This window comes from Carcharhinus amblyrhynchos, chromosome 28 (genome assembly GCF_965287045.1).
Source record: "Carcharhinus amblyrhynchos chromosome 28, sCarAmb.v2.hapA, whole genome shotgun sequence".
Classification (NCBI taxonomy): Eukaryota; Metazoa; Chordata; class Chondrichthyes; order Carcharhiniformes; family Carcharhinidae; genus Carcharhinus; species Carcharhinus amblyrhynchos.
The window spans coordinates 19582121-19608653 of record NC_137351.1 but is presented as its reverse complement, the minus strand read 5'-3'; the positions used below and the strand labels follow the sequence as shown (position 1 = coordinate 19608653).

The following is a 26533-nucleotide window of genomic DNA, read 5'->3' as shown; positions in this document are numbered from 1 at the left end:
CTGCTTTGTCCTGGATGGTGTCAAGCTTCTTGAATTGATAGATCTGCACACTCCCACACAAGGAGAAAATATTCCACCACACTCCTGCAATGTGCCTTGTAGATGGTGGACAGGCTTTGGGGAGTCAGGATGTGAGTTACTCGCGACAGATTTCCCAGCTTCTGCCCTGTTCCTGTAGTCACAATATTTATATGGCTGGTTTAATTAAATTTCTGGCCAATGGTAAGTCCCTGGATATTGTATTGATAGTGTGGGATTTAGTGATGGTGATGCTATCGTATATCAAGGAGAGATGGTTCAATTCTCTCTTATCAAAGATGGTCATTGCCTGGCACTTGTGTGCTGTGAATGTTACTTGCCACTTGTCAGCCCAGTGCAAACAACTAAAAACTGCACTGTCAAACTATGTGGCAGAAACTATTTCTAACTTATCAAGAGGCCAAAATCAGTCATAAAAAAAACTCCAGATTCACTTAAAATACAGGCTAAGAAACATTAAAAAATCTTGAAATGCTTTCAACACAGAAACCAGTAATACCTGTTTTCTGAAATAGAGCCTAGGAAATTCTTTAGGCTGCCATAGAATGTCCTTCATCAGTCCATTGTGATATTACAGTAAAATCACCTCCTGTTTTCAGTGAGAGTCATTGCCTGCACCAAGTCCCGCGTAACCCAACAAAGTGCATGATGTGCATTACAGTTACAGAGATATGTGGGCAATTTCTATCCCTCTGCTTCTGACCTGCTGACCAGCTTTGCTCTCTCTCACACGTGGGAACTCCAGTCTAGAGTACCTCAAAATGGAACAAAATGAACCATTGATGGAAAGAACATACTTTGATTTTTATCATTCCCTTTCATGCCCACTGAACGTGACACTATGTTTCACATCACCTGATTCTTTTTAAGTGAAGTCACTATTCTATAGGCAGACCTGACACGCAAATTGCACAAGATGAGGTTTTGCAAGAAGGTTGCAATGTTGCCAGAAGATGAATGTTGGTCAGGCTGACTGGAGAACTCTGTCCCCCTCACCAAAAGTTGGGAATGAGTAGTACTACTGCCTACAGCGCCAGGGACCTGAGTTCAATGACTGTGTGGAGTTTGCATGTTCTCCCTGTGCCTGCGTGGATTTCCTCCAGGTGCTCCGGTTTCCTCCCATAATCCAAAGATGTGCAGGATAAGTGGATTAGCCATGGCAAATTGCCCCTTAGTGCCCCAAATGTGTAGGCTAGTGGGATTAGTGGGGTACATATGTGGGGTTACAGAGATGGGGCCAGGGTATGCTAAAAAGTTGGGTGGGTACAGACTTGATGGGCCAAATGGGCTCCTCCAAGGGAGGGATTCTATGAAATTATTCCTGGTGTTTCGTGTGAAATGGGTGATAGCAAATTGGAATCCTGTTCTACATCAAGTATGAATTATTTATCCATGGAACATCAGGTGAAGGGTAACGAGGTAGTGGTTTTGCCTCTCGTATTTCCCTCCAACTCTGAAGGCCAGTCATAGAATCATAGAAACACTGCAATGCAGAAGGAAGCCATTGGGCCCATGGAGTCTGCAATGGCTCTCTCTGACAGAATACCTAACCCAGGCCCTTTCCCCCACCCTATCCCCGTAACCCCACACAGTTACCATGGCTAAGCTATCTAACCTACACATCTTGGAACACTAGCATAGCCAGCTCACCTAACCTGTACATTTTTGAATTGTGAGAAGAAACCAGAGCAACCAAAGGAACCCCACGCAGACATGGGGAGAATATGCAAGCTCCACAGTCACCCAAGGCCATAATCGAGCCTGGGTCCCTGGTGCTGTGAGGCAGTAGTGCTAACCGCAGTGCCATTGTGTTGCCCAATCTCATGCCTTGCTATCCTAACTTCACCTATGATGTGGAGATACTGGCATTGGACTAAGGTGGGCACAGTAAGAAGTCTCATAACACCAGGTTAAAGTCCAACAGGTTTATTTGGAATCACGAGCTTTCAGAGTGCTGCTCCTTCATCCACTCCACTCACCTGATGAAGGAGCAGTGCTCCGAAAGCTCGTGATCCCAAATAAACCTCCTGGACTTTAACCTGGTGTTGTGAGACTTCTTACTGAACTTCACCTATGCAAACAGATGAGGCAATTTGCTTTCACACCTCAGCTGAAATGAGTACGTCCAACAATGTAACAATCCTGCAATACTGTGAACTGAAGTAGGTAAACAGTTATCCAAGTAATACTCTTCAATCCTGGTTTGATCGCACTGTTCTGACTCAAGAGGTGAGAGTGCAATCCACGGTATTAAATTGACACTGGAACCTGGGCATGGATTAATCACAAAGCATTGATGTTTAAGGCAGTATAATCCAGGATATACTCCATGTGCACATTAGTGTAAATTCTCTTGTTCTTCTTCATCACCAAACCAAAATAATTACCTTCCATCTACCTCAGGTGCTGCAGGAACAAATTCGGATACGAGATACTACAAGCCATGAAACCAATGCTGTGGTGAAAAACCTTGAACTCCGTCATCTGAATGGCATTGGGGAGCTTCGGGGCAGGGTGGCGAGGTAAGAGTAGACAAACAGGTTCCCTGACTGCCTCTATCTGACTGCTTTCAGCAAACTATGCACTGATGTATTGTGTAATGGATCAACAAGTGCTGCTGCCTATTGTGAAGACAAATGTCTTACATTCCCTACAATTCAATCAAATATCACAAATATTTATAACTGAGCCTCAGAACTCGGATCCTTTTCACCAGAAATTATTTTTACTTTACAAATCTTCCCTTCCTGTTTTCACTGCCCATTTACTGCCCAAAATATTGAGAGTATAGGAAATATGCAAAGAACCAGGTTAATTTTGAGAACTTGTCTCTCATTTTTTAATCCCCTATTGGATCCCCCCCCGCCCCCAGCTCCAGTTGAGAGGGCAGATGGTTAACCCAGTCCCGGACTCTACACTGATCTGAGTCAGCATCACTCGCTGGCTGACCCTGTTGTCTGTGGTGAGCAGGCGATTACTCACTGCACTGACTCAACATTTTTAACTTGATTTATTATTGTCACATGTACTTGGATACAGTGAAAAGTGTTATATCTTGTGCACTATACAGACAAAACATACTGTTCACACTGTAAACAGTGAAGAATAGGGTGCAGAATGTAGTGTTACAGTTATAGCTGGGATGAAAAGAAACATCTGCTTAATATATGATAGGATCTTTCAAAAATGTGAAGACAGCAGGAAAGAAGCTGTTCTTGAGTCGTACTATGTTCTTGGTACATGATCTCAGACTTTTGCATCTTTTTCCTAACAGGAGAAAAAACATATCCGTGATTATGCTGGCTGCTTTCCCGAGGCAGCAGGAAGTATAGATGGAGTCAGTGGATGGGAGGCTGGTTTGTGTAGTGGACTGGGCTTCATTCACGACCCTTTGTGATTTCTTGCGGTCTTGGACAGAGCAGGAACCATACCAAGCTGCGATACATCTGGAAAGGATGTTTTCTGTGGTGCATCTGTAAAAATTGGACATGTCAAATTTCCTTAACCTTCTGAGAAAGTAGAGGCATTGGTAGGCTTTCTTAACTAGCCTACCAATTAGCCTTTGAGGGTCCAGAACGGATTGCTGGTGATCTGAGCACCTAGAACTTGAAGCTGTCAATTATCTCCACTTCATCCCTGTTGATGTAGACAGGGGCATGTTCTCCATTACATTTTCTGAAGTCGATGACTAGCTCCTTTGTTCCATTGACTTTGAGGGAGAGATTATTGTCTTCGCACCATGGGAGCGAAGGTTTAAGCAGGTAACTACTTTCTGGCTTTGAACACATGCTGTTAGAGCTTGTGGCTGTTATTTGGAGAACTGTGTGTGACCTCTTGGGCCCTTGCCTCTCCCTCAAGTAAAAGTGTCTGATTTCAACTCCGAGATTCCACTATTGGGACAGCTGAGAGAACCATAGAACCATAGAATCCCTGCAGTGCAGAAGGAGGCCATTTGGCCCATTGAGCCTGCACCAACTCTCAGAAAGCACATCTTATCCGGCAACCCCCCAGCCTCCCCCGCACTATCCCTGTGCATTCATCATGGCTACTCCACCTAACCTACACACCTTTGGACTGTACGAGGAAACCGGAGCACCTGGAGGAAACCCACATGGCAAGAACATGCAATATAAGAAGCTGGTCATAAATACATATAGTATACTTTTATTTCCTCAAGATATTATTTTTAATTAGCATCTCTGCAAGATCTTGGGGAGAATTGGATGTCCAACAAAGCTCCTTCAGTCTCATTTGAACCTTCCATGATGATGTGCACTGTGCTGTGCAGTTTTAAGACTCCAGATCTGACCATTTCAGAGTGAGGAATGGACTTCATGAAGAATGGATACAGGGACTACGTTCTAATCCTCACTCTGTTTGGCATCTTCTTCTGCATTCCTGTGACCTCTGCCTTCCCTGCAGGTATGGAAGGAATTTACTTGCTCGCTGGGTCAGACAGCAATGTGTGCATTCTACGCAAACTGAAAGAAAAAACACATTGTATCCTGATCGGCGATGTCCTCTATGCTGATGATACTGTACTAACGCCTACACAGAAACACAGCTACAAAGACTAATCGACTGTCTCTCACATATCTGCAAACTGTTCTCCTTAGGTATGAGCACCAAAAGACTGTACTCAAGGGACACGAAGTTGCATCTCTGTATCAGATCGCACTAAAGAGCAGCCCACCTGTTGTTACATCCTTGGGTCCACACTGACAGCCAATCTGACCCTTGATATAGGAGTTGATACACACCTGGATAAAGCAGATACCACCTTTGGCTGATTCACAATACATACATGAATAACACTAAGCTGACTCTTAGGACCCAGCTGATGGTGTTCTGAGCACCTTGTTCTGTGGCTATAAAACATGGATGACTTGCAGCTGTCAAGAAAAGAAGCTCGACGATTTCCATCTTCACCATCTGCAGTGCATTATGGACATCTCCTGGCAGGACATGTAGCAGTCCTCTCAAAGGCAGGGCTTCCCAGGTTTGTTATCACTCATCAAGAAGATGCGGGTGGCATGGTGATACAGTGGTTAGCACTGCTGTCTCACAGTGCCAGGGACCTGGTTCAATCCCGGCCTTGTGTGGAGTTATCGTGTCTTCCCGTGTCTGCATGGGTTTCCTCCGGGGGCTCTAGTTTTCTCCCACATGTGTGGGTTCAGTTGATTGGTCATGCTAAATTGCCTCTTAGTGTCAGAGGGATTAGGAGGGTAAATATGTGGGGATACAGGAATAGGACTTGCATGGGATTGTGGTCACTGTGGACTCGATGGGCCAAATGGCCTCCTTCTGCACTGTAGGTGTTTGATGATTCTAAAAGGAGGCTTTATTGGCTTGGGCATATCTGCAGGCTGGAAGACCATTGCACATCCAAGGCCTTGCTGATGAGGAAGTCGGAGCCAGATGAGCATGGGATGCCCAAAGCTCCACTTTAAGGATGCTTGCAAGCGTAATCTGAAGGCCCCAAACATTGACTATCGCACCTGGGAGCCACTAGCTGAAAGAATTGAAAAATAGTGACACCTGATGCATCATCACAATGAACAGTGGCTGCAAGTGCCACAGCCTACAATGATATTCGTAAGCCTCATGTGTAGCCCTTGTGGCAGAAGCTGCCTCTCAGAGAGATTCCTCTTCAGCCATCAGCAAAGGCACGCCACAGTGAAGACACCCCATTTGAAATGGATTGTTTGCTGTGTATCCATCATACTTCATAGATGGAAGGACACCAGTGACATTTATATTGGAAAGATTAAAACATTTAAACAAACTAACAACTAAAGAGTAGGGTTCATTGTTGTATTAGAATTAAATTTTTGTTCTGGCAGTAATGAGTAGAGACATAGTTATGTTGTGGTTCTTTTGTTGACGAGGAACTGTATTAAACTGGTCCAAACTTGTTCTGCTTACTGAGCCCTATTAGCTATCGGAGGGTGGAACCTTTCATCCTGGCCAGAGTGCCAAGGTGAAAGCAGAACAAGCTGACCTGTATCTACATTTCTTGTGTACGTACCAGGAAAACTGTGCCTGCCCAGCTGCATGCTGTGGAAAATCACTGGAGACAATGAGGCTCCGTACACAAATCATCCCAAACATGGAAAATTATCCCGACAGTACATTAACCATTTCCCTGTAGGTACTTGTCTCAAATGTCTAACAGTTGATGAGGGATGTCTTGTGACTCTATCCCTGCTTCCTCCCTTAGGTGTGATGCAAGTATTGTCAAACTGTCAGCTGACCTGGTGTCAATCTACGAAGGAATTCAGGACCTAAGCAAAGAGCAACAAAAAGCAAAACTGACCTTGGAAGCAAAAATAAAGGATGTTGAAGGGCAGGTTAAACAAAATATGGTCCTTTACATTTAATGTAGAACGTATGCTAAATAAAAAAAAACACCATTAGCTCCTGAGTCACTGTACAATGGTGACCATGAAACATGTGAACCCATTTGATTCGTGAACATTCTGAGGGAAGGAAATCTACCGTCCTTACCTGGTCTGGCCTACATGTGACTCCAGACCCACAGCAATGTGGTTGTCTCTTAAATGCTCTTCAAACTGGTGTGGCAGTCCATTTGGTTTAAGGGCGATTAGGGATGAGCAACAATGCTGGCCTTGCCACGATTGTCCATATCGCATGAAAGAATATATTTTGAAAAAACTGATCATATATTTTCCTGAATGTGTAAAATAATAGAAGGCAGGAGCATATTTGGAAAAGCAATTGAAAACATACAGTTTATAGAATTAACAATCCAAATGATTTCTCTGTTGAGTGTTAATTTTGTCTTGCAGGGATATTCCCTTGCATTTCTTGAGCAGTTGTGTTAGGCTTTATGAGATCTTTTTCTAAAAACTTATACAGATGATAAAAGATACTGTAGATTTTTCAATGAGTTTGATGAGCAGCCTGAGTGTGAAGACTATTAGATTAATTCCATTGCCAATAAGTACTGGCCTGAAGTTATGGTACCCAACCTGTCAAACACCATTTATCAAGAGTGGCAATTGCACATTCTGGCTCATAAAAAATGGTGATATTTTGATGTATTATCCGTAGACACAATTTCTATCAGAATCATAGTGTGAGCATTCACTCCGCACTGATGCTAAGAATTTAAAGTTTAAAGTTTACTAATTAGTGTCACAAATAGCTTACATTAACACTGCAATGAAATTACTGCAAAAATCCCGTAGTCGCCACACTCCGTCAGCCTGTTCGGATACACTGATGGAGAATTTAGCAAAGCCAATCCTCCTAACCAGCACGTCATCCAGACTGTGGGAGGAAGCCGGAGCACCCAGAGGAAACCCAAGCAGACACAGGGAGAACGTGCAAACTCCACACAGTGAGCTAAGCCAGGAATCGAACCCAGTTCCCTGGCACTGTGAGGCAGCAGTGCTAACTGCTGTGCCATAAATTTGTACTTTATGGTGTAGAGATTAGGCTTCAGAATGGACTGGCATAAAATGGATGCAACAAGGCCATCAAGAAAAACGAACCAATGTTTATTCTGTCAAATGTGTGAGCTGCCTGTGGAAGTTCAGGACATTGTGGCAACTCACCCAATTTATTGTAATACGTTCCAAGGACCCAAAGCTGAGCAGAGATAATTTTCATTGTCAAATCTGGTGTCAGGAGACTGAGCAGACATTGGGTGAAGTGGGCTGAGATTCCCTCTTCCTGTGGGTGTTATTCTGCTTTGCTTCAGAAATGAGTTGGACTCTGACTTGGGACTTATACTAAGACTACTTGTCAGTGAAAAGTGAACTAGCGGCGCGGTGACACAGTGGTTTGCACTGCTGCCTCACAGTACTAGGGACCCGGATTCAATTCTGGCCTTGGGTCACTGTTGGTGAGGAGTATGCATGTTCTCTCTGTGTTTGCATGGGTTTCCTCCGGGTGCTCCTGTTCCCTCCCATAGTCCAAAGATATGTGGGTTAGGTTGATTGGGCATGCTAAATTGAGCCTCGTGCTAGGGGATCAGTAGGGTAATTATGTGAGGTTTTGGAAATAGGGTGTGGGTGGGATTGTGATCAGTGCAGACTCGAGGGGTGAGTCCTTCAGCACTGCTGGATTCTATGATTCTATGAGCTTCATACCAGCACTGCAATTCTAATGTAAAACAAGCATCATACCCAATAATATCTTCATCTGTTTAATTAAATTTGCTATAAGTGCCATCGCACTGATTTATAAATATCACTTATGACATGTTGGCTGTTCATTCTTTGGAAAACTCAAATGTCACTCAACCTACAGAGCTCGTGCTTCGAAGACAAGACTTATTTTTGGAGCTATTTTTCATTGGCCTCAGTTAAAACCCCAATCTTCAGCCTTTAGGCTCCTTGGAGATCATGGGATAATTGTTCCTGTGGAAATCATCTGACGCTGTGGATGTTCACAATAGTGAAGTCAACAATAAAAACCAGACTAGCTGCTGTTTGACTCATTCACTAAAGATAAATAAATGAAAGCCTTGCAAAGCACACAAAGGAAAGCAGCTGTCATAAAAACAGCTGGAAATACTCAACAGGTCAGGCAGTGTCTGTGGAGGAACAGAGGTCGAAAATTCCCCGTCCCGCTGGCCGGGGGCATCGTAACGGGCGAGGTGGAGAACTCGGCAGCCCCAGTTATAGGTGCGTTGAGCTCGGGTGGGAATTTCTGGAATTTGGGGCCCCGCGAGGATGGAAGTTCCTGCCTGACCCTTCATCAGAAAGGCCCAGGTCCCTGCAAAAAATGTTAGGCCAAAATGGGTTGGATGTGCGAGCGTACGGAATGTCGGGTACCATTCCTTCATCATTTATTGGAAAATCTGAGCCACTGATCCTGAAATTCTTGGGAAGGCATTGGGGATGGGGAATGGGGAGGGTGGGGTGGGGGCGGTGGTGGGGAGGTGGGGGGCGGGGGGTGAGGGAGAGGGGAGTGGGGTGGGGGTGGGAGGGTTGGGGAAGAGGGTGGGGGTCTTCCAATCACCCACAGAATGCTGACCCTGACCCCATCTGAAATCCCAGAGTCAGTCTGCTTTAAATATCTTGGTGCCTGCTTTGCTCACCTCAGCTCTGCGATTAGTTCTAGTTGCAAAATGGGCTCTGACATATTTTTCTTATTTGTATTCCGCAATAAAGCACCGGCCAAATTTTTGGGGTAATTTCACAAGCCAGCCCCTGCAAGTGTCAGGAACTGTGTAAGAGCCACAAAGAACAAGTATCCAAATCCTCTCCACACTTTCTTACATTCTGATGTTACGCTTTGAGACATCCTGCGGTCACTATCTAAGTGGTGAGACTTTTTCTTCTGCAGGCTTCTGCATCCTCCATCGCTCCAGGAATTTAGCACCTAGGTCACAATCCAAGTGATGTTGCCACAGTATTCTTAATTAAAAGTCAAGCTCTTGCCCTGTGAATATTTGGTAGCTGATTGGCAAAGAATTCCATTTTCAATCGCTTTTCCAAACAAGATCTTGCTTTCTGTTAGTAAAACAGTATTTCACTAATTTGATAATTGACTGTTTCGATGTCACTAACACTGTTTGTGGTATTGCTATTGCACTCGGCTAACCGGTTCTGTCTTTCATGGCTCATGCTGACTATGTAACTAATCCACATGTCCTATTTATGAATTGTTATATTTATTTCATATTAGAAAAATGTAATTAACACCCTGTTGTTAGACAATACTTTTGTATGAAGGTCTCTGGGGGGACCTGGGCATATTGGTGGTAATTTTACCTTGGGCCAACATCCTACCAGCTGTCCATTATGCACAAATGTTCAAAGTCAAAATTAGCCTCATTGTGAGTAAAGAATTCACCTGGATGGAACACATAAAAGAGGCAAAATAAAGATTTCATTCCGGTCCCACAACTGGGAGTTGTACACATGGGCTCTCACTTCCCTGCAGTACTGAGGGAGCTGGAGTTGGCATTTTTTGGGTTAGACATTAAACTGAGATTCCATCTGCCTGTTTTAGAGGGTGGCACTGTGGTTAGCACTACTGCCTCACAGTTTGATTCCCAGCTTGGGTCACTGTCTGTGTGGAGTCTGCACAATCTTCCTGTGTCTGCATGGGTTTCCTCCAGGTGCTCCAGTTTCCTCATGTAGTCCAAAAGACATGCTAGATAGGTGTATTGGCCGTGTTAAATTCTCCCTCAGTGTACCCAAACAGGCACCGGAGTGTGGCAATTAGGGGAATTTCACAGTAACTTCATTACAGTGTTAATGCAAGCCTTGAGGCTAAAGAGATCAAGGAATATCAGTGGGGGTGCAGGTGGGTTCAAGATATTGGATGGAATTTTTCTGTCCCACCCGCCACAGGAATCGTAATAGGCAAAGAGGGTGGACCATGCAAAGACCCATTGACCTCTAGTGGGATTTTCCGGTTTTGAGGTGAGTGTGGCTGGAAATTCCCGTCCTTTGAATTTGATGATCAGCCATGATCAAAATGAATGGTGGAGCAGGTTCAAAGGGCCGAATGGCCTACTCCTGCTTCTAGTTTCTCTATATTTGTATGTAACCCCGAAAGATTTTCATTTAAAGGTGACGTTCCTTTCATAAAGGAAACAATTTTGACCTTTTGGCCACTAATAAAAATCTACAATAATTATTTTGAAAATGTGCAATGAAACACAAAGTTTCGTTCATAAAATGTTTAAACAGAACCAAGATATCGTCACCATGTGAACTTTTTGCCTATTGAGAACTGTACTTTTTTTCTGAAATGTCTCTTTAAAAACTAATCATCGTTTATATTGTGCTGAAACTGTTCCCAGTCAAAGTCCACAACTCACCTGGAACTGACTTTCTGTTTCACTTTTAAGCACGGAAGTCTCCCTCTTCTCGCACCAGGTTACATTGGTTCCAGGATTGCTAACTAACCTTTTGAGAATTTTAGCGCCATTTAACCTTGTACAGAGCGCAGTTTTGAATTCATCCGTATAGATTTACAATTTCTGTGAATGGCGCATTGTTCAGCAACTCTGTGTAAATATTTAACACAAGGAAATGATTACATTATTGTTGGTGAACGGTTCTAACGCTGGGGCATAAATTATTATTACTGTTTATTTAATGAGCATAAAGGAAGTCTTCAGATTGGGTCCTTATTCCAAAACTTAAGTCTGTGCAAATTGCAGAGATTTGTGTGGTGCTGCAAAGGAAAACACAGCTTTAAATCACAGGTATGTGTCAGAATCTGACAGCTTTGCCAGTGATTCCCACTGTAAGTTCAGCAGGAGTAAACAAGAAAATCTTGCATTTATGTAGCACCTTTCACATCCCCAAGGCTGCCATTGAAATACTTTCAAAGTACAGTAGCATTGTAATGTAGGAGACGCAGTAAGGCCCCATAAACAGCAATGTGATCAAGACCAGGTCATCTGGTTTGTCCCGATTTTGGCTGAAAGACACTGAAGAGAACTCCTCCTTTGAAATAGAGCTGTGAGATTTTTTCCTTCCACCTGCAAGGGGAGGTGGAACCTCAATTTGACATCTCAGTTACAGGACGGCACCGCCAACAGTGCGACATTCCCTTGGTACTGCACTGGAGTGTCAGGCTTGATTACGCGTTCGATGCTCTAGAGTGGGCCGTGAACCAACAACCTTCAGCCGAGGGACAGGATGTCAGCCACTGAGCCACTGCTGATCCCAGTGGAATTGACAGAATCCCACAGAAACAGCAGAATGCTCCGAGGAAATTGTGTCTCAGTGTCTGCATGGTGCATTACCAGTGTTACATAGTAATTACCAGGGAAAGAAAGAATTCAAGTCAGTTTATTATAATCGTGAGTACTGCTTAAAGTATTTGCATTAAAAAAGAAGCTTATTGAGGTCCCCAAGAATCATTCAACATTTTGGAGAGGTTCATTGCGATTTATTTTTCTGCACCAATTTCCTCCCTCTCTTGATTACTTTGAACCCATGCTGAGATTTGTCACACAGACCGTTCTCTGGTGCCTTGCTAAAGAGCTATTAATTATATGTGAAGTACATTCCCAGTAGTGGTTGGTTAGCACTCACGCCCTATCCCTATAACCCCATGCATTTACCCTAGCTAGTCCCATTGACACTAAAGGGCAATTTAGTATGGCCAATCCACCTAACCCGCACATCTTTGGTCTGTGGTAGGAAACTGGAGCACCCAGAGGAAACCTATGTGGACACGGAGAGAACGTGCAAACTCCACACAAACAGTGACCTAAGCAGGAATTGAACCCAGGCCCCTAGCACTGTGAGGCAGCAGTGCTAGTTCACAGTTAGTGCTTCTTTGGAGGAGGCTGCTTTTTGCATTGATTCTGCCCTTAGATTCATGAATGCTCGGTTTATCTCTGCCCAGGTCCATCAGACCTAATTGTGAACTAGGCTGGGTGCACTAGTATCTGTGCTGGTATCTGCCAGGGTAAGATTGAATGATGCCTCTTTCATAATGCCATTCTCCTCCTCTGCTGCTGGGGTCCCAGTAGAACTTCTGAGCCTAAATTAAAGGAGCAGGGGCCGTCTACAAGATAAAGAGCCAGTCATTTAAAACTGAGATGCTTAGAAATATCTTCTCACAGAGGGTGGTGAATCTCTGGAATTCTCTGCCCCAAAGGATAGTGAAGGCTGGATCATTGGAAATATTTAAAGTGAAGGTGGATAAATATTTGATAGATCGAGGAATAGAGGGCTTTGGGGCAGAAAAAGAGTTGAAGCTGACATAGATTAGTCGTTATCGCATTGAATGGCAAGGCAGGTTTGAAGGGCCTCAGGGTGGCCTATTCCTGCTTCTACTTGTTGTGTTATTGCTGAGAGTATGCAGGAAAGAGAGAGAGAGAGAGAGAGATGAAAGCAGCTGCTGAAGGTTGTGGAGAATGTGCAAAGCGATATTAGTGGGGGAAGGAAATAAAAAAGAGAGTAAGAGAACAAGATATCTGTGCGACCCATCCTCCAAACTCACTAGTGGACAGGTCTGACTCAACCATTGCCCATAATGTCCAGGATGTCCTCCTAATGTGGACACAGGATGTGGATGTAGGCTGCCCCTGTTCCTGTGTCCATCTGCTTCCTCATATTATGCACCATTTGCCACAGGGGATGGAAGCGGGTGTGCTGGTTGTTGCTGAATGAGATGTCTTGATGCTGTGCACATCATGGGTGAACGGTAAGAATGGTGGCAGTGATGTGGGAAATGATGGATGCAACAGAGTGGGAGAGGCAGACTGTGTGAATAGAATCAGGAGGAGGTGCAGTATACTGATTGACAAGCAGAGAGGGAAGGTCTGTGAGCTGTGGGGCTACAGGTAGCACAGAGGGGAAAACAAGAGAGCAGGGTAGACTGAGTCCCGAGCCCGAGCACAGCAACCTTCTCAGCCTGTTGATCTTCTTGCCCTGGTTGCAGTCCTCGATCATTGACTTCCAACCTGACCTCTGCTACCAGGCCACTAATCTGGATCCTCGTCAGTAGCTGCAGTGGGAACAGTGCCTGCCTCTCCCACCGGATAAGACCACCCCCACACTGCGGCAGCATCTGAGCATTCGGAGGGATGGGCAGCATTTAACATCTGTTTCAGGCATGTCTGCAGTGCCCAGGCAGGCTCAAGAGAGCTGCAATCAAACTGCCTCCCTCTTAAGAGATGCAAGGCTGCCTCTAAATAGCATCACAGACACACTATTCTCAAGGTCCTGATTAGAGGACGTACCAGTGAACAACTTAAAGCTGGTATCCCAAATATTCAATATTAATGAGACAAGGGACCGATTTCTCTACTTAATATATTCAAGCTGTTATATTCAGCATCCTTAAAGTTTATTTATTAGTCACAAGTAGGCTGACATTAACACTGCAATGAAGTTACTGTGAAAATCCCCTACTTGCCACACTCCAGCACCTATTCAGATACACTGAGGGAGAGTTTGGCATGGCCAATGCACCTGACCAGCACATCTTTCGGACTGTGGGAGGAAACCGGAGCACCCAGAAAGAATCCATGCAGACACAGGGAGAATATACAAACTCCACACTGACCCAAGCTAGGAATCAGACCTGGGTCCCTGGAGCTGTGAGGCAGCAGTGCTAACCGCTGTGCCACTGTACTGCCTTAAGTGAGCATGGCACAATTCCGACCCCATTATGTTTATTTTGCACTGTATCGATTTTTCAACAGATTTCAGAACTTTTAAAGAGAGTTGAAGAATCTATTAGAGAGCAACAAATGAAGATCAAGCTTACAAGGGAACAGAACAGTGAACAGCCCCATCTGCTGGATATTAGGTGAGTGTCCACTTCACACTCCATCAGAGTAACTCACCGAGCCTCGGGGGTGAGTGATCTACAAGCACTTGGCCATATGGTAACCAGGCAATGAACATCCTGACTGCCCTCCAAACAGCCTATCCTCTCCCGCCCTCCCCTTTTACTTTGAGAGTCCCCAGTAGTCCTGCTCTCTTTCAGAGAAGCCAGTTTGTCCCCTCACCTGTGCTCCAAGTTCTCCAGTTGCTGTGTTGGTGGATCTGGCTGTATAGCCCACAGGCTCTGTTCATGTAGGTTTAGGAGGGATTTCACAATGAAAAGACATACTCTGAGTTTAGAAAAAGGTGAATACAGGGTTAATTTATCACAGATCCACACTGCAAAGAAGGAGGGCATTCAGCTCATTGTACCTGGCACAGTGATTAGCATTGCTGCCTCACAGCACCAGGGACTTGGGTTTGATTCCTGGCTTAGGTTACTGTCGGTGCGTACTTTGCATGTTCTTCCCATGTCTGCCTGGGTTTTCTCCGGGTGCTCCAGGTTCCTCCCACAGTCTGAAAGACATACTGGTTAGGTGCATTGGCCATGCTAAGTTCTCCCTCAGTGTATCCAAACAGGCACCGGAACGTGGCAACTAGGGGATTTTCACAGCAATTTCATTGCAGGTAATGTAAGCCTACTTGTGACACTAACAAATAAACTTAATTGGAAAGGTTGGGTGGAATTTTATGAAAAAGATTCTAAGTGCTGAACGAATGTGAAACAGGAGAGAATTGCACCAACGCTTGGGCGAGCTCTGTTGCAATGATGTGGCACTTAGTTAAAAAGAGACAGGGCGTGATTCTTGCTGGTGGGGGGATGAAGAGAGAGCCTGATCTCACTGGTGAAACTAGCTGCTGAGATCTTGGAGTGTCATTGTGCAGTCTATCGGGAGATCTCCTGTCACCGTCACCCTGCCACCATCGACATTGGGACCCCCTGCCGATCAAGATATCCCCATTGAGTAGATCTGTGAGGATTGCAATGGATGTGTCGTAAGTCAGACAGGTACAACTCATAGCAATACACAACTCTGCTTTATTTGCTCTTTTGTCCTAAGTTGCCTGAAAATCTCACAAATTATCTTCCAAAGGATGAAGAGCATAACTGAAGACCTCAAGGATCAGGTTTTGACCAGTTGTTCCCACTTGGAACAGAAACTAACTAAAAAGGAGCAGGAATTGTTGCATCAAATAGAACTAATCTCCTTAAATGTGAAAGATAAAACTGTAAGTATTACATTAAAGTGCAGAAAAAGTTGTTGTAGGGGGCTGGATGCCATTTGGTCGAACTTTTCATATGTAAAGTAGGTTAACTGTATGTATTTATTAAGTACAACAATTATGTACATATACATATGTAAGCTAAGGTCGCCATAGCTCCAGACGACCAGAGGCACTTTAGAGGGTGAGAGCTGACTGGGGGCGATTTAACTTGAGGATCACCACACCTCAGGGAAGGGGAAAAGTTGAGAAGGGGGAAAGTTGAAAAGGCAGGGCCTTTATGAATAGCCTCAGTCGGCACAGGAATATAACCTGTGCTGTTGGCATCACTCTGCATTATGAATCAGTTGTCCAGCCAACTGAGCTAACTGATCCCCGTGCATACTTATATTCATAGTCCGGATCGGTTTCTGGTCAATGGTAACCTGCAGGATGTTGATAATGTGGAATTCAATGAAGGTAATGCCATTGAATGCCAAGGGACAATGGTTAGATTCTCTCCTATTGTAGGTGGTCACTGCCTGGCATTTTTATGGTATGAATGCCACTTGCCAATTGTCAGCCGAAGCCAGGATATTGCCTGTCTTTAATTGTAATTGGAGATGGACTGCTTCAGTATGTAAGTTGAGAATGGTGCTGAACTTCGTGCAGTCATCAGCGAACATCCCTACTTCTGACCTTATGATGGAAGGAAAGTCATTGATGAAGCAGCTGGAGATGGTTGGGCCTAGGACACTACCCTGAAGGACTCCTGCAGTGGTGTCCTGCAGCTGAGATCGTTGACCATCAATCACCACAGCCATCTTCCTTCGTGCCAGATCTGGATGTATTCTTGTGATTAACTGTCAGTTTGTTTTCTGTAATGGAGATGTGACTTTCTGTTTGTGTTAGGAAAGTAGCGAGAAATCAATTGAGGAGAGGATTAACCAGCTGTCCGTGAAACTTGACAAATTAGAAGCAGGACAGAAAATGAACTCGGAGCTCCATGACATAAAACATGTGGAAAAGAAACTGAATCATGTCATCATTAAGACGGAGAAAAAAATATGGAAAGAAATAGAGAACATTGAAGTTGAAACTAATGTTGGTAAGATAAAAATCAGTGTTTTTATGGCATCATAATTTACACACAATCCAACTTGATATCATGTATAAGGATTTGTTTCAAAAAGGAAAGTTCTCCAAATCCTCTCTTCCTGTTATTAAATTGTCAGGTCACATTCTAGCAAGCATATTGTACTTTGTTCAAATTCCTCAATGTGCAAACCTAGAGAAGAAGCTGCTTGACTTTGTGTAGCATCACAATCCAGCTCAATACAATATACAATATTATTGACATGCTGGTGCTTTCCAGTAGGGACATATCTGGATAGCAATGAGGAGTGAGAAACCACAGTGACTTTCCTATTGCCTAGCCAAGGAAGTCGGTTGCAATCCTGCTGAGATCACCTAATGTAGCTCAGCCTACAAGACCAGATTCAGGATCTCCAGGTCTGTGTGTCTGGATGGGATAAGGCGTGCTGATATCCTCTGGGGCATCGGAAATTTGTTCAAGTTGAAAGCTTAGCTGCCTTTCACTTTTGCGGAGAAGATCTATTCCCACAATGGTCATTGAACCAGATTCCTACTAATCTAGTTTATTGGAATCTCCTCTGGAAAATCTAATACAAAATAAAAGAATAGAAAATGTTGGAATGCAGCATCTGTGTACAACAGAGTTAATGTTTTCGGTCAAGGACCTTTTGCCTGAAACATTAGTTCAGTTTTTCTCCCCACAGTTACAATTAGACGTACTGAGTATTTCCAGCATCCGCAGTATTTTGTTGGTATTAAATCCAATGTATAATTTAGAACTTCTTCTAATGTTCTTTGTAACTACAACACTCGATGCCGTGATTTACACTTCTGATGATTTGTCTTTGCTATTAAGGCTTTTCAGCTATTTACGATAGCATTGGATCCTTAAGACACATACTGGAGGCAAAAATGAAGCAGGATAAAGAGCAGTTGCAGAAACAGATTCGTCAGATGCAGCACATGATGGATTCTAGTCCTCTGGAGCCTAGTTAATAACAGAATCATTGTGTATGATCTATGTCATCTTTTACACACTGTCCAAGCATCATACTACATTTACGTTTATATTGGTAGACACTTGCAACTATTTCATACAGCCTTTGTTTATCAAGAAGGGGCCTTGGTAAGACATTATATCCTTGTGTGCAAGTTAACCAAGTTAGCAAATTATACTGGTTTGAACGTTGTACATCAAAGTCAGTGTAAGCCTTTACCCCAATAAAATGACATTTGTGTGTGTATTTTCTGTACAGAAGATGCTTTAATGGACATGTGACTGATAGAGTGTAACCAGTTGGAAAAACAATCAATGTGTCCACAATATGGATGAACATTATTACATCATTCCAGAGCCAGGTTGCAAGTTGTGAAAAGTACAGGAGTTCTGAAAGTTGTACTTTAAACTTCTAATTAATCAGTTAGCAACTTATACCAACCCACAGTGTTGAAAATTCATCTACCCAACATTTCAGTGTGGGAGTCATAATCCTCAACCTGCCTATGCTCATTGGAGATGAGTTGGGCAGCACAGAAGATTCGTGCACCCCTTCATTTCCCTGATAGCAGGATAGCCAGTGTAACAGAGCTACTGGCCAATCTAACATCCGATAGCGTTCTGGTCCACTAGGGCGATGATGAGGAACAAAGTGAACAGTGAATGGGTGTAATGGGGAAGATATTGTTGAGACTAGGCTGAAAGACCCCAAGCAAAGGGGGCAAAAGAACCCCATCAAGGGGTACAAAGGGAGGAGGTTAGACAGAATGGGAGGGAAAACCTTTATGGGGGCATCTCAATGGGCCCAGCAGTCTGTTAAGGAGGTACCACAGTTTCTGTTTGCCTACCATCAGCCTGCACAGTGAAAGCAGCCGCCTGATGTCTCATTTCTTAGCTACTATATGTGAAATGTCTTTTCCACTTTTATGAAGTCACCAAGCCACAACAAAGCAGGCCATTTGGCCCATTAAGTCCATACTGCCTCCCTGTGGAGCAATGCATTCAGTCCCATTTCCAATGGTCCTGAAAATTTATTTCCTTCAAGTGTCCATCAAATTTCCCCTCTCACCAGCCTGTGGGAAGCAAATTACATCCAGATCATTGCCACTTGCTATGTAAAATAGTTCTTCCTCACATTGCCCCTGCAACTCTTGTCCAATGTCTTAAAGGTGTTCCATAGTCTTGGGAAGAGTATTTTGTTGCCTCTCTTATCTAAACTTGTCATGATCTTGTACTCTATCAAATTTCTCCACAATAATCTTTGCTCCAAGAACCCCAGCCTTTCCAACATAACCTTGTAATTAACATTGATACTTATACTTTACGCAAATTTTCTCCCACTCTAATTTCTGCTCCTCATCTTGGCCCATACCCCAGAATGCCTGTCTTTAAATGCATCAATGCTGTCTTGTTAATTTCCATGCAATAGCAAGTTTCCCATTTTTTTTAAACTCTGTAAATATATTTGTCCTACATTCTTGAATCTGTCAGTGATGATCTTATATTTATGCTCCCATGTCCTGTCAAGTAGAAAGTTTTGTCACATCCACCTCAAGAACAGCTTCTTCCCTTCTGCCATCAGAACTTTGAATGGACCTACCTCATACTAAGTTGATCTTTCTCTACACCCGAGCTATGACTGCAACACTACATTCTGTAGCCCCTCCTTTCTTTTTCTATGAATGGTATGCTTTGTCTGTATAGCACACAAGAAATAGTTATTACTGTATACTAATGACAATAATAAATCAAATCGCTTTGCAATTTTAAATGTTGCATGACATCCACACCAAGCTTAGAGTACCATGTTTGAGCTGTATGGAGGAATATATCCTCTTGTGTTCATAATACCATCAGGAATGTGTTTTAGGCTTGCTTTGAATTAACCCATATGTGCTGTTATTGATGAAAATTAAACAAAATTCAAAGCTCAAAGTTATTCTTTGTTTTGTTAATATTTATGGTTTGTATCCACAACATACACAGACCATTTTGGATCGGTTTTGTTTTAATCATATTTTCTATCATAAGAACAATGGAATTCAAGCCACCATAGTGGCTCAGCAGCACTGGGATAGACTAAGACTGGTAGGATATTATTTCACCCAAATAGGCTCAGGTAACCAAGGTATGCATCAATGTGCAAGGGCACTAGCATGTGCCTCAATGGCAATAAATGTATCAGAGCCTCTTCAGTGATAGCAATGCCATTGAATATCAAGGGATGATGGGTAGATTGGAGGTGGTTACAACTGGAGATGGTCATTGTCTGTCACTTGTGTAACACATCTTACTTGCCCTTTGTCAGCCCAAGTTATCCAGGTCTTGCTGTAATAGGACATGATGACTTTAGTATCCGAGGACTCACAAATGATGCTGAAAATTGTGCAATGATCAACAAACATTGCCACTTATAATCTTTTGATGGAGGGTCAAGAGCCGAGTGGCCCAGGTGGAACCCAAACCATTCAGTGATGGTCAGACAGTTAATATGGTTAATGGGAGGAGCTAAGCTTGCAAGAATTAACAATTTCATTTTCATTTCTTTTAAAAAAAGACCTGCAGTCTGGAGCTGCAAGGAAAAAATGTCTCTCTCTCTCTCCCTCCAGAGGCTTTCTGAAACCTAAGTTACAAGCAAGTATACCTGTATTTTGCCAACTAATATCTTAATAATTGTTCAGTTGTTAACAGTTAAGCCAATTCATTTGTTATGGTTAAGGTGTTTTTAAATAAAGTCTGTTTTGATAAAAGTTCCCTGGTTAGTCAGTAGACTCACATCTGGACTGAAACATCCTACCCTTAAGCCAAAATAGAAAAGTCATTGAGGTTAGTCTGGCTTCATAATATAGCTGGGGGGTTTTTGATCTGATTCTCTAACAGTACCTCGTTCTCAAGTTTTTGGTTTCAGACAGTGCTGTCCTTCATCTTGCTACTAACACTACTCTGACCAAGCTGTGTCCTTAGAACCATTACGACTCCCTTTACCCAAGTTCCATGACGTCTGTGTCATTTTAGGTCCCTGTTCTCTAACCTCTTTTCCTACATCTGCTCTGCCCTTAACCTACTATTTTTTTTCCCCCAAGTGCACAAAACCAATCCCATTCCTACCTCTCCTCAGTTCCAAAGAAATGTCATATTGCTCCCACACTTTTTTTGTTTAGTTGGATGAATTAGATTAAATTAATTAACAGGCAGCCATGTTGATTTTAGTTTGTTTGAAATGTAAAATGGTGAAATCTTGTCTTTTGATTTCTGACATTGAGAAATTCATCAGGATAGTAGCCTCCATGAGGATTGCAATAAATTTAAATCCACCCCACCACATAGTTGCTAACCTAATTTGCTAAACAATTAGGGAAAAGCAGGTAAAATGGGAGGATTATGACAAAATAAAAAAAGGAAATTGAAAACGAGGCCATTAATGTTGCATGGGATACATTTAAAAAGGATTTGTAAGAAAGTAAAATAACCTTGCAGAGTATCAATTTAGTTTTTCGAAAAATAAAAGAGGAAGCATGCTTCAACTACTTTATGCATCTCTATTGAAGACGCTATGGGCCCGATTTTACCATTGTGTCGTACCTGTTTTCGGGTGTGAAAACGTGGTAAAATCGTGTGTAAGGCCATTAACGCTCAGATTGCCACTTTACCAAAACCCAAGAATGACAGTGATCCACTTCGTACCCAAAATGGGTGCAATGGCAATTTAAATGCTTTTGCATGCATTTCAATTGAATTAATGGACTGCCCACCCAACTTTATCAGCATTTCCTCCTTTACCACCACGTATGCCAATCTGGAACCGCGTTGTAATGGACCTGCTAAATAAAAGTCTGTATTGGGCACTCCAGCTGCTGAAGTGCACATTCAGTGCTTCCAATGGCTTTCTGACTCAGATCAGTGGTGGAGGTGGTGGTGGTGGTGGGGAGGGAGGAGGAGGAGGAGGAGGAGAGAGGCAGGTAAGATGTATCTCTGGTGGGGCGGGGGGGTGGCAATCGGTCTGGGTAGCAGGGAGTGGATAAGGGGGACAGTGATGAGTACGGGGATCATCGCTCCTGCTTTTTGCTCCCAAGCAGCTTTCTCCACTTTCTGCAACTTGGAACTGATCTGACACGGGTGCACCTTTTCAACTTGTTTCTTCTAACTGCACATGCACAGCTCCGATCATTTTGGCCGCGCGAATGGGCCTGGTGGCTTTTTTTCAGGGTGAGTATGTATGGGGGCACCTGGAAGCAGATTTTTAAGTCTGATCTGCATTATGCCCAGATTCAGCACTTAGAATGAAAATGGTAAAATCAGGCCCTATATGTCTGTATATGACCTGTTTGTGAACATTAGTCCTCATTCACCCGATAAAGGAGCCTGAGACTCCAAAAGCTAGTGTCAAATAAACCTGTTGGACTTCAACATGGTGCTGCGAGACTTCTTACTGGACTGGGGTAAGCACAAAAAAAAATCAGATCAAAAACAAACAAACCCACTTAAAAGTGAATTAGGCAACTAAAAACACTTGCTATGGAATTGGAGAAACACTAAATTACTGTTCAGTATTTAAACTACTTTCAGACAAATTCTTATTAAAAAGAGCACTTTATTAGCATGATATCTTAAAATAAACATTTTGTCCCTAAAAACATTTGAACATAGAAACCAACAGCAAAACAAATTGGTTTGTGGTACAAAAATAGATTTTAGAAACATAAATAAGTGCAAATATATTACAGCATTATTTAGCAAAATCACAAATCATTAACAAGTTATTCAAAGAAACCTATACAATTACTCCGTACAAAGGTGTCAAAGATTAGAGGATTTGCTTGCAAGATCATTTTTGTTAGTCAAGATGCGTTAAGAAAAGGACTGTCAAATCCACTGTCCATGTCTACTTTGGAGAACACGCATGATGGATATTTCTTATGGGAATATTCTTTCACGTGGTATGGCTTACTTGTCTTTACTATTTCATCGTTCAGTTTCAGTTCAGGCTCAGTACATGCAATATATTGATGAGGTTTTGTCCTCATATTAAACTGGTCTGTGTTAAAAGTAGAAAGGCTGTTCTCTGGAACTTCTTGTGTTTGCTCTCCATGCATCCTTGACACAACTGGGAATGTTTTACTTGAAATGCAAGCATGTTCTCTGTCTGAAAGAGAGCTCATTTCAGAGGCTACAGGGGAAATGGAAGGTGACACTTGCGCAGTATTATTTGCCATTATAGCTTTATGTGGCAAATTTGTAGATGATGGCTTAGAAATGCCACCTGATCCTGCGCATATTATAGGAGTGCTACAATCTTGTAGATGGCATGTTTTTCCTTCAGCCTGTCTAAAATTGTATGTGCCCATTTTACAGGACATAATAGTTTCAAGATTGGAAACATAATCATCATCTCTTTCAGGGGTTTCTCGCACATCATTTGATGCCCCGGTCATAGTTTTGGAGCAGACATATTCTTCTGAATAATGTACAAAACATTTTGAGGGTGAAATGCCATCCTGATTGTGAGCCATATGCAAAGATTCCCTGTCTGTAAGACTATCAGTAGAGTTGAACTTATGCGCTTTGCTCAGACACATTTGGGAAAGGTACTTGGGTGAGTTCTGAAAATGTGCAACACTAGCAGCTTTGTGAAGCTTTGATTTTGACATAGCACCATTCAGTTGTTGGCCAGTCTTCACCTTGTGCAACAAGATAATATCCTTTTGTAAAATGCCAGACTTTCCTTCAGTCTTATGAATGTTAACTTCTTTCTGATTTGTAAAGAAGTTTTCATCTGGAGTGCCATTATTTGCAGTTGGACCATACAAAGTCTTGTTCATGGAGCGGACCACACGTGCCTTATGAATTTCACTGCCTGTTCCATGTTTTTTGAATTTCCGGATCTGGTCTTCACTAGAAGGTGGTTTCTCAACATGGATTGTCTGCATGTGCACGGATCCAGTGGCCTCACGGTTATTTTCAGAAATGACTGGAGATTGTCCTGAACTTTTCACGTTTGGAGGTGCTTTAGGTAGAAGAAAACAAATGATAAAACACATGCAAAGAAAAAGAAAAAAGGCATCCACATGAAAATTTAGAATATTGGGCAATAAGTACTAATACTGGCACAGAATAAAAAGGGAGTCATAGCATCAGGTATTAGTGAAAGCCATACACAATACAAAAGCTGACATAGGAAATTATCCTGCCTGAGCTGCAAACACCAAATGACAATTCTTTTTGCAATAGTCAATTTTCATTATATAGATCACAATAATGATAAGAGCAATCAGCCACAATTCAGATAAGAAAAACAACATGCAGTACACAGCTCTGTTCACAACTACAGGCTGGACCAAAGTACTTCACAACTATTAAAATACTGTTGCCATTATAGAATCATAGAATTCTACAGAAAGAGGTTATTTGGCCCATCAAGTCTGCACTGACCACAATCCCACCAAGGCCCTATCTCCATAACCCCATGCATTTATCCTAGCTAGTCCCCCTGACACGAAAGGGCAATTTAGCACAGCCAATCCATCTAACCCACACATCTTTGGACTGTGGGATCAAATCTGAGCACCTGCAGAAAACCCGAACACCTGCAGGAAATTGAACCCAGGCCCCTGGTGCTGAGAGGCAGCAGTGTTAACTACTGTCACCGTGCCGCCCCCAATGTCCTTTTATTATATTTCAGACATTAAAATTTTAAAAGACAGGGGTCTGAAGGTTTAATCTTCATACATTTTAACACACACTTAATCAAAGCCAACTACCATGCCATTTGTTATCTATACATATAGTGCATTTTAATATCAGTTACTAACCCATACACTACATTATCAAATACACACTCCTCGCTTTAAAGTTAATGGGTTAAAGTTTCTATAATGACAGTCTTACGCATAATCCAACTTAATCTACTGAATCAATGCTGACATTTGATTATAATTTAAAGTATAAAACAAGCATCTGTTTTAATTTAAAGCTCCCTTTTTATCTACTTTTTTTCTATTCTCGTTTGGGAAAATAGACAATAAATTGCAGTATACAAGTTGACCCAGCATAGTATTTTTTCATTTTTTCACAGGATGTGAGCATCGCCAGCTTTGTATTGCCTCTCCTAATTGCCCTCAAGAAGGTAGTGGTGAGGCGCCTTCTTGACTGTGTGCTGTAGGTATATCCACAGTGCTATTAGGAAGAGTGTCCCAGGATTATGATCCAACTATGTTGAAGTAACATTAATATAGTTCTGTCAGTGAGTGATGAACGTCTTGGAGGGGAACTTGCATATGTGGTGTAAACATGCATCTGTTGCCTTTGTCATTCTAAGCAGTAGAAATCACAGGTTTGGAAGGTGCTCTCAAAGAAACTTTGGTGAGCCGCTGCAGCACATCTTGTAGATGGTATATACTGCTGCCACTCTGTATCGGTAGTGGAGAGAGTGGATGATGAAGGCGGTGGATAAGGTGTCAACCAAGTGGGCTGCTTTATTCTGCACATCAAGGTTTGGTGTTGTTGGAACTGCATTCATTCTACAGCACAGTGGGTGTACCAACATCTCCGAGATTAACCTAAGAGCTAGGAGCGGGAGTAGGCCATCCGGCCCCTCGAGCCTGCTCCGCCATTCAATAGGATCATGGCTGATCTTTTCGTGGACTCAGCTCCACTTGGCTGCCCACTCACCATAATCCTTAATTCCTTTACTGTTCAGAAATTTATCTATCCAGTGGTTCAAGGTGGCAGCTCATCACCACCTGCTGAAGGGGAACCAGAGACGGGGAATATAACTCGTCTAGCAAGTGACATCAATGTCCCCTAAATTAACTTAAAAACCCTATTTTTTTAAAGCCCGAAAAATCATGGCCAGGATTTTCCCAGAAAAATTCGAAGTGCTGAATTCGCATAAAACTGGACCAACTCCCGCTGGTTTTTTAAGCAGGATTTTCAAAGTGAATCTCCCACACTAAGCACTGCAACGTGCCTCCGGGAGATTCACGCTGAAAATCAGTGCTTATTCCCGTTGAGAGGCCGGCAGCATAGCGCTGAGCAGACAACTGCACACATGCCAATCTGTCAGGGTGGATATCGATGCATGCGCAGTGGCCCTGCACAGGTGGTCTCCCAATCGCTGGTCAGGCCTGTGAACTGGCTCCGCTGCCCTTCCGACAGTTGTTTAAAATTCAGCTGTTTTACACAGTGCCCATTTGTTTAGTCTAACTTTGCAATATACCTTGGGGTTTATGATTCATACCGAAACACATGTTTTGCTAACTTATAACACGGTGCAAGAGATTAAGCAGTACGTATAGCCTGTTTTGTGAAGATGCACGGGAATTTTAAGGAATGAGTATTCTTTAGATCAGATGCTTCAAAACTTGTACCTTGAAACCAATGGTAAATACCTTACTACTTTCTGGCATAAGAGCACAGGACCAACATGTCACTGAAAATCAGCAAAATTATATTTATGAGTATAGTTGACTCCCTTACATCATATATTTCAAATAAAGTCAAAACATAAAACACATCACTCACAGAAGCAGCCTTATAAATAAGCAATGAATATAAGAACAAAAAGTTGAAGATTCAATTTTCCAAAATAACATACATACCAGCCAGAGTTTCAGTTTTATCACGTTTACGATTTGGAAGAGGGGTTTCTAAAGCCTTGGCCATTGCAGCCAGCTTGCTAGCAGCATTCATAATCTTCTTTTCAGCACTATGAAACAAATACAAAAATTTTTATATAAATCAATACTGCTGGTATAAATAACTTGGTTCTTGAGCCCACAACTGTCAAATTATTATAAACTTCAGTTTCTGTAATTGGGCTTTTCTGATTAGATTATCAGTAAGGGTTTATAGGGATTAATAACAAAAATATGCTTGTTAAAATCCCAAACTGGTAATTCAACACCAAGAAATATCATTAATA

At 42.7% G+C, this 26533-nt stretch overlaps 2 protein-coding genes across 4 annotated transcripts in view; one reads left to right on the top strand and one right to left on the bottom strand.

Moving 5' to 3' along the window:
- The window catches only part of LOC145359435 (protein FAM81A-like), a 43133-nt gene extending 23635 nt beyond the window's left edge, over positions 1 to 19498 (top strand). Inside the window, exons 3-8 of the mRNA XM_080213983.1 lie at positions 2443 to 2561; positions 6260 to 6389; positions 14195 to 14301; positions 15413 to 15548; positions 16434 to 16629; positions 17473 to 19498. Coding sequence (XP_080070109.1) covers positions 2443 to 2561; positions 6260 to 6389; positions 14195 to 14301; positions 15413 to 15548; positions 16434 to 16629; positions 17473 to 17612 — 828 coding nt within the window. The 3' untranslated portion in view covers positions 17613 to 19498. The remainder of the gene's footprint in view (positions 1 to 2442; positions 2562 to 6259; positions 6390 to 14194; positions 14302 to 15412; positions 15549 to 16433; positions 16630 to 17472) is intronic.
- Positions 19499 to 22250: 2752 nt separating this feature from the next.
- Positions 22251 to 26533, bottom strand: part of cep152 (centrosomal protein 152) — a 70490-nt gene continuing 66207 nt past the window's right edge. For all 3 annotated transcript variants that reach the window (XM_080214312.1, XM_080214313.1, XM_080214314.1), the window contains 2 exons: positions 26211 to 26317; positions 22251 to 23617 (listed from right to left, as the gene is read on the bottom strand). In XM_080214312.1, the coding sequence (XP_080070438.1) occupies positions 22452 to 23617; positions 26211 to 26317 (1273 nt within the window). In that variant the 3' untranslated portion in view covers positions 22251 to 22451. The remainder of the gene's footprint in view (positions 23618 to 26210; positions 26318 to 26533) is intronic.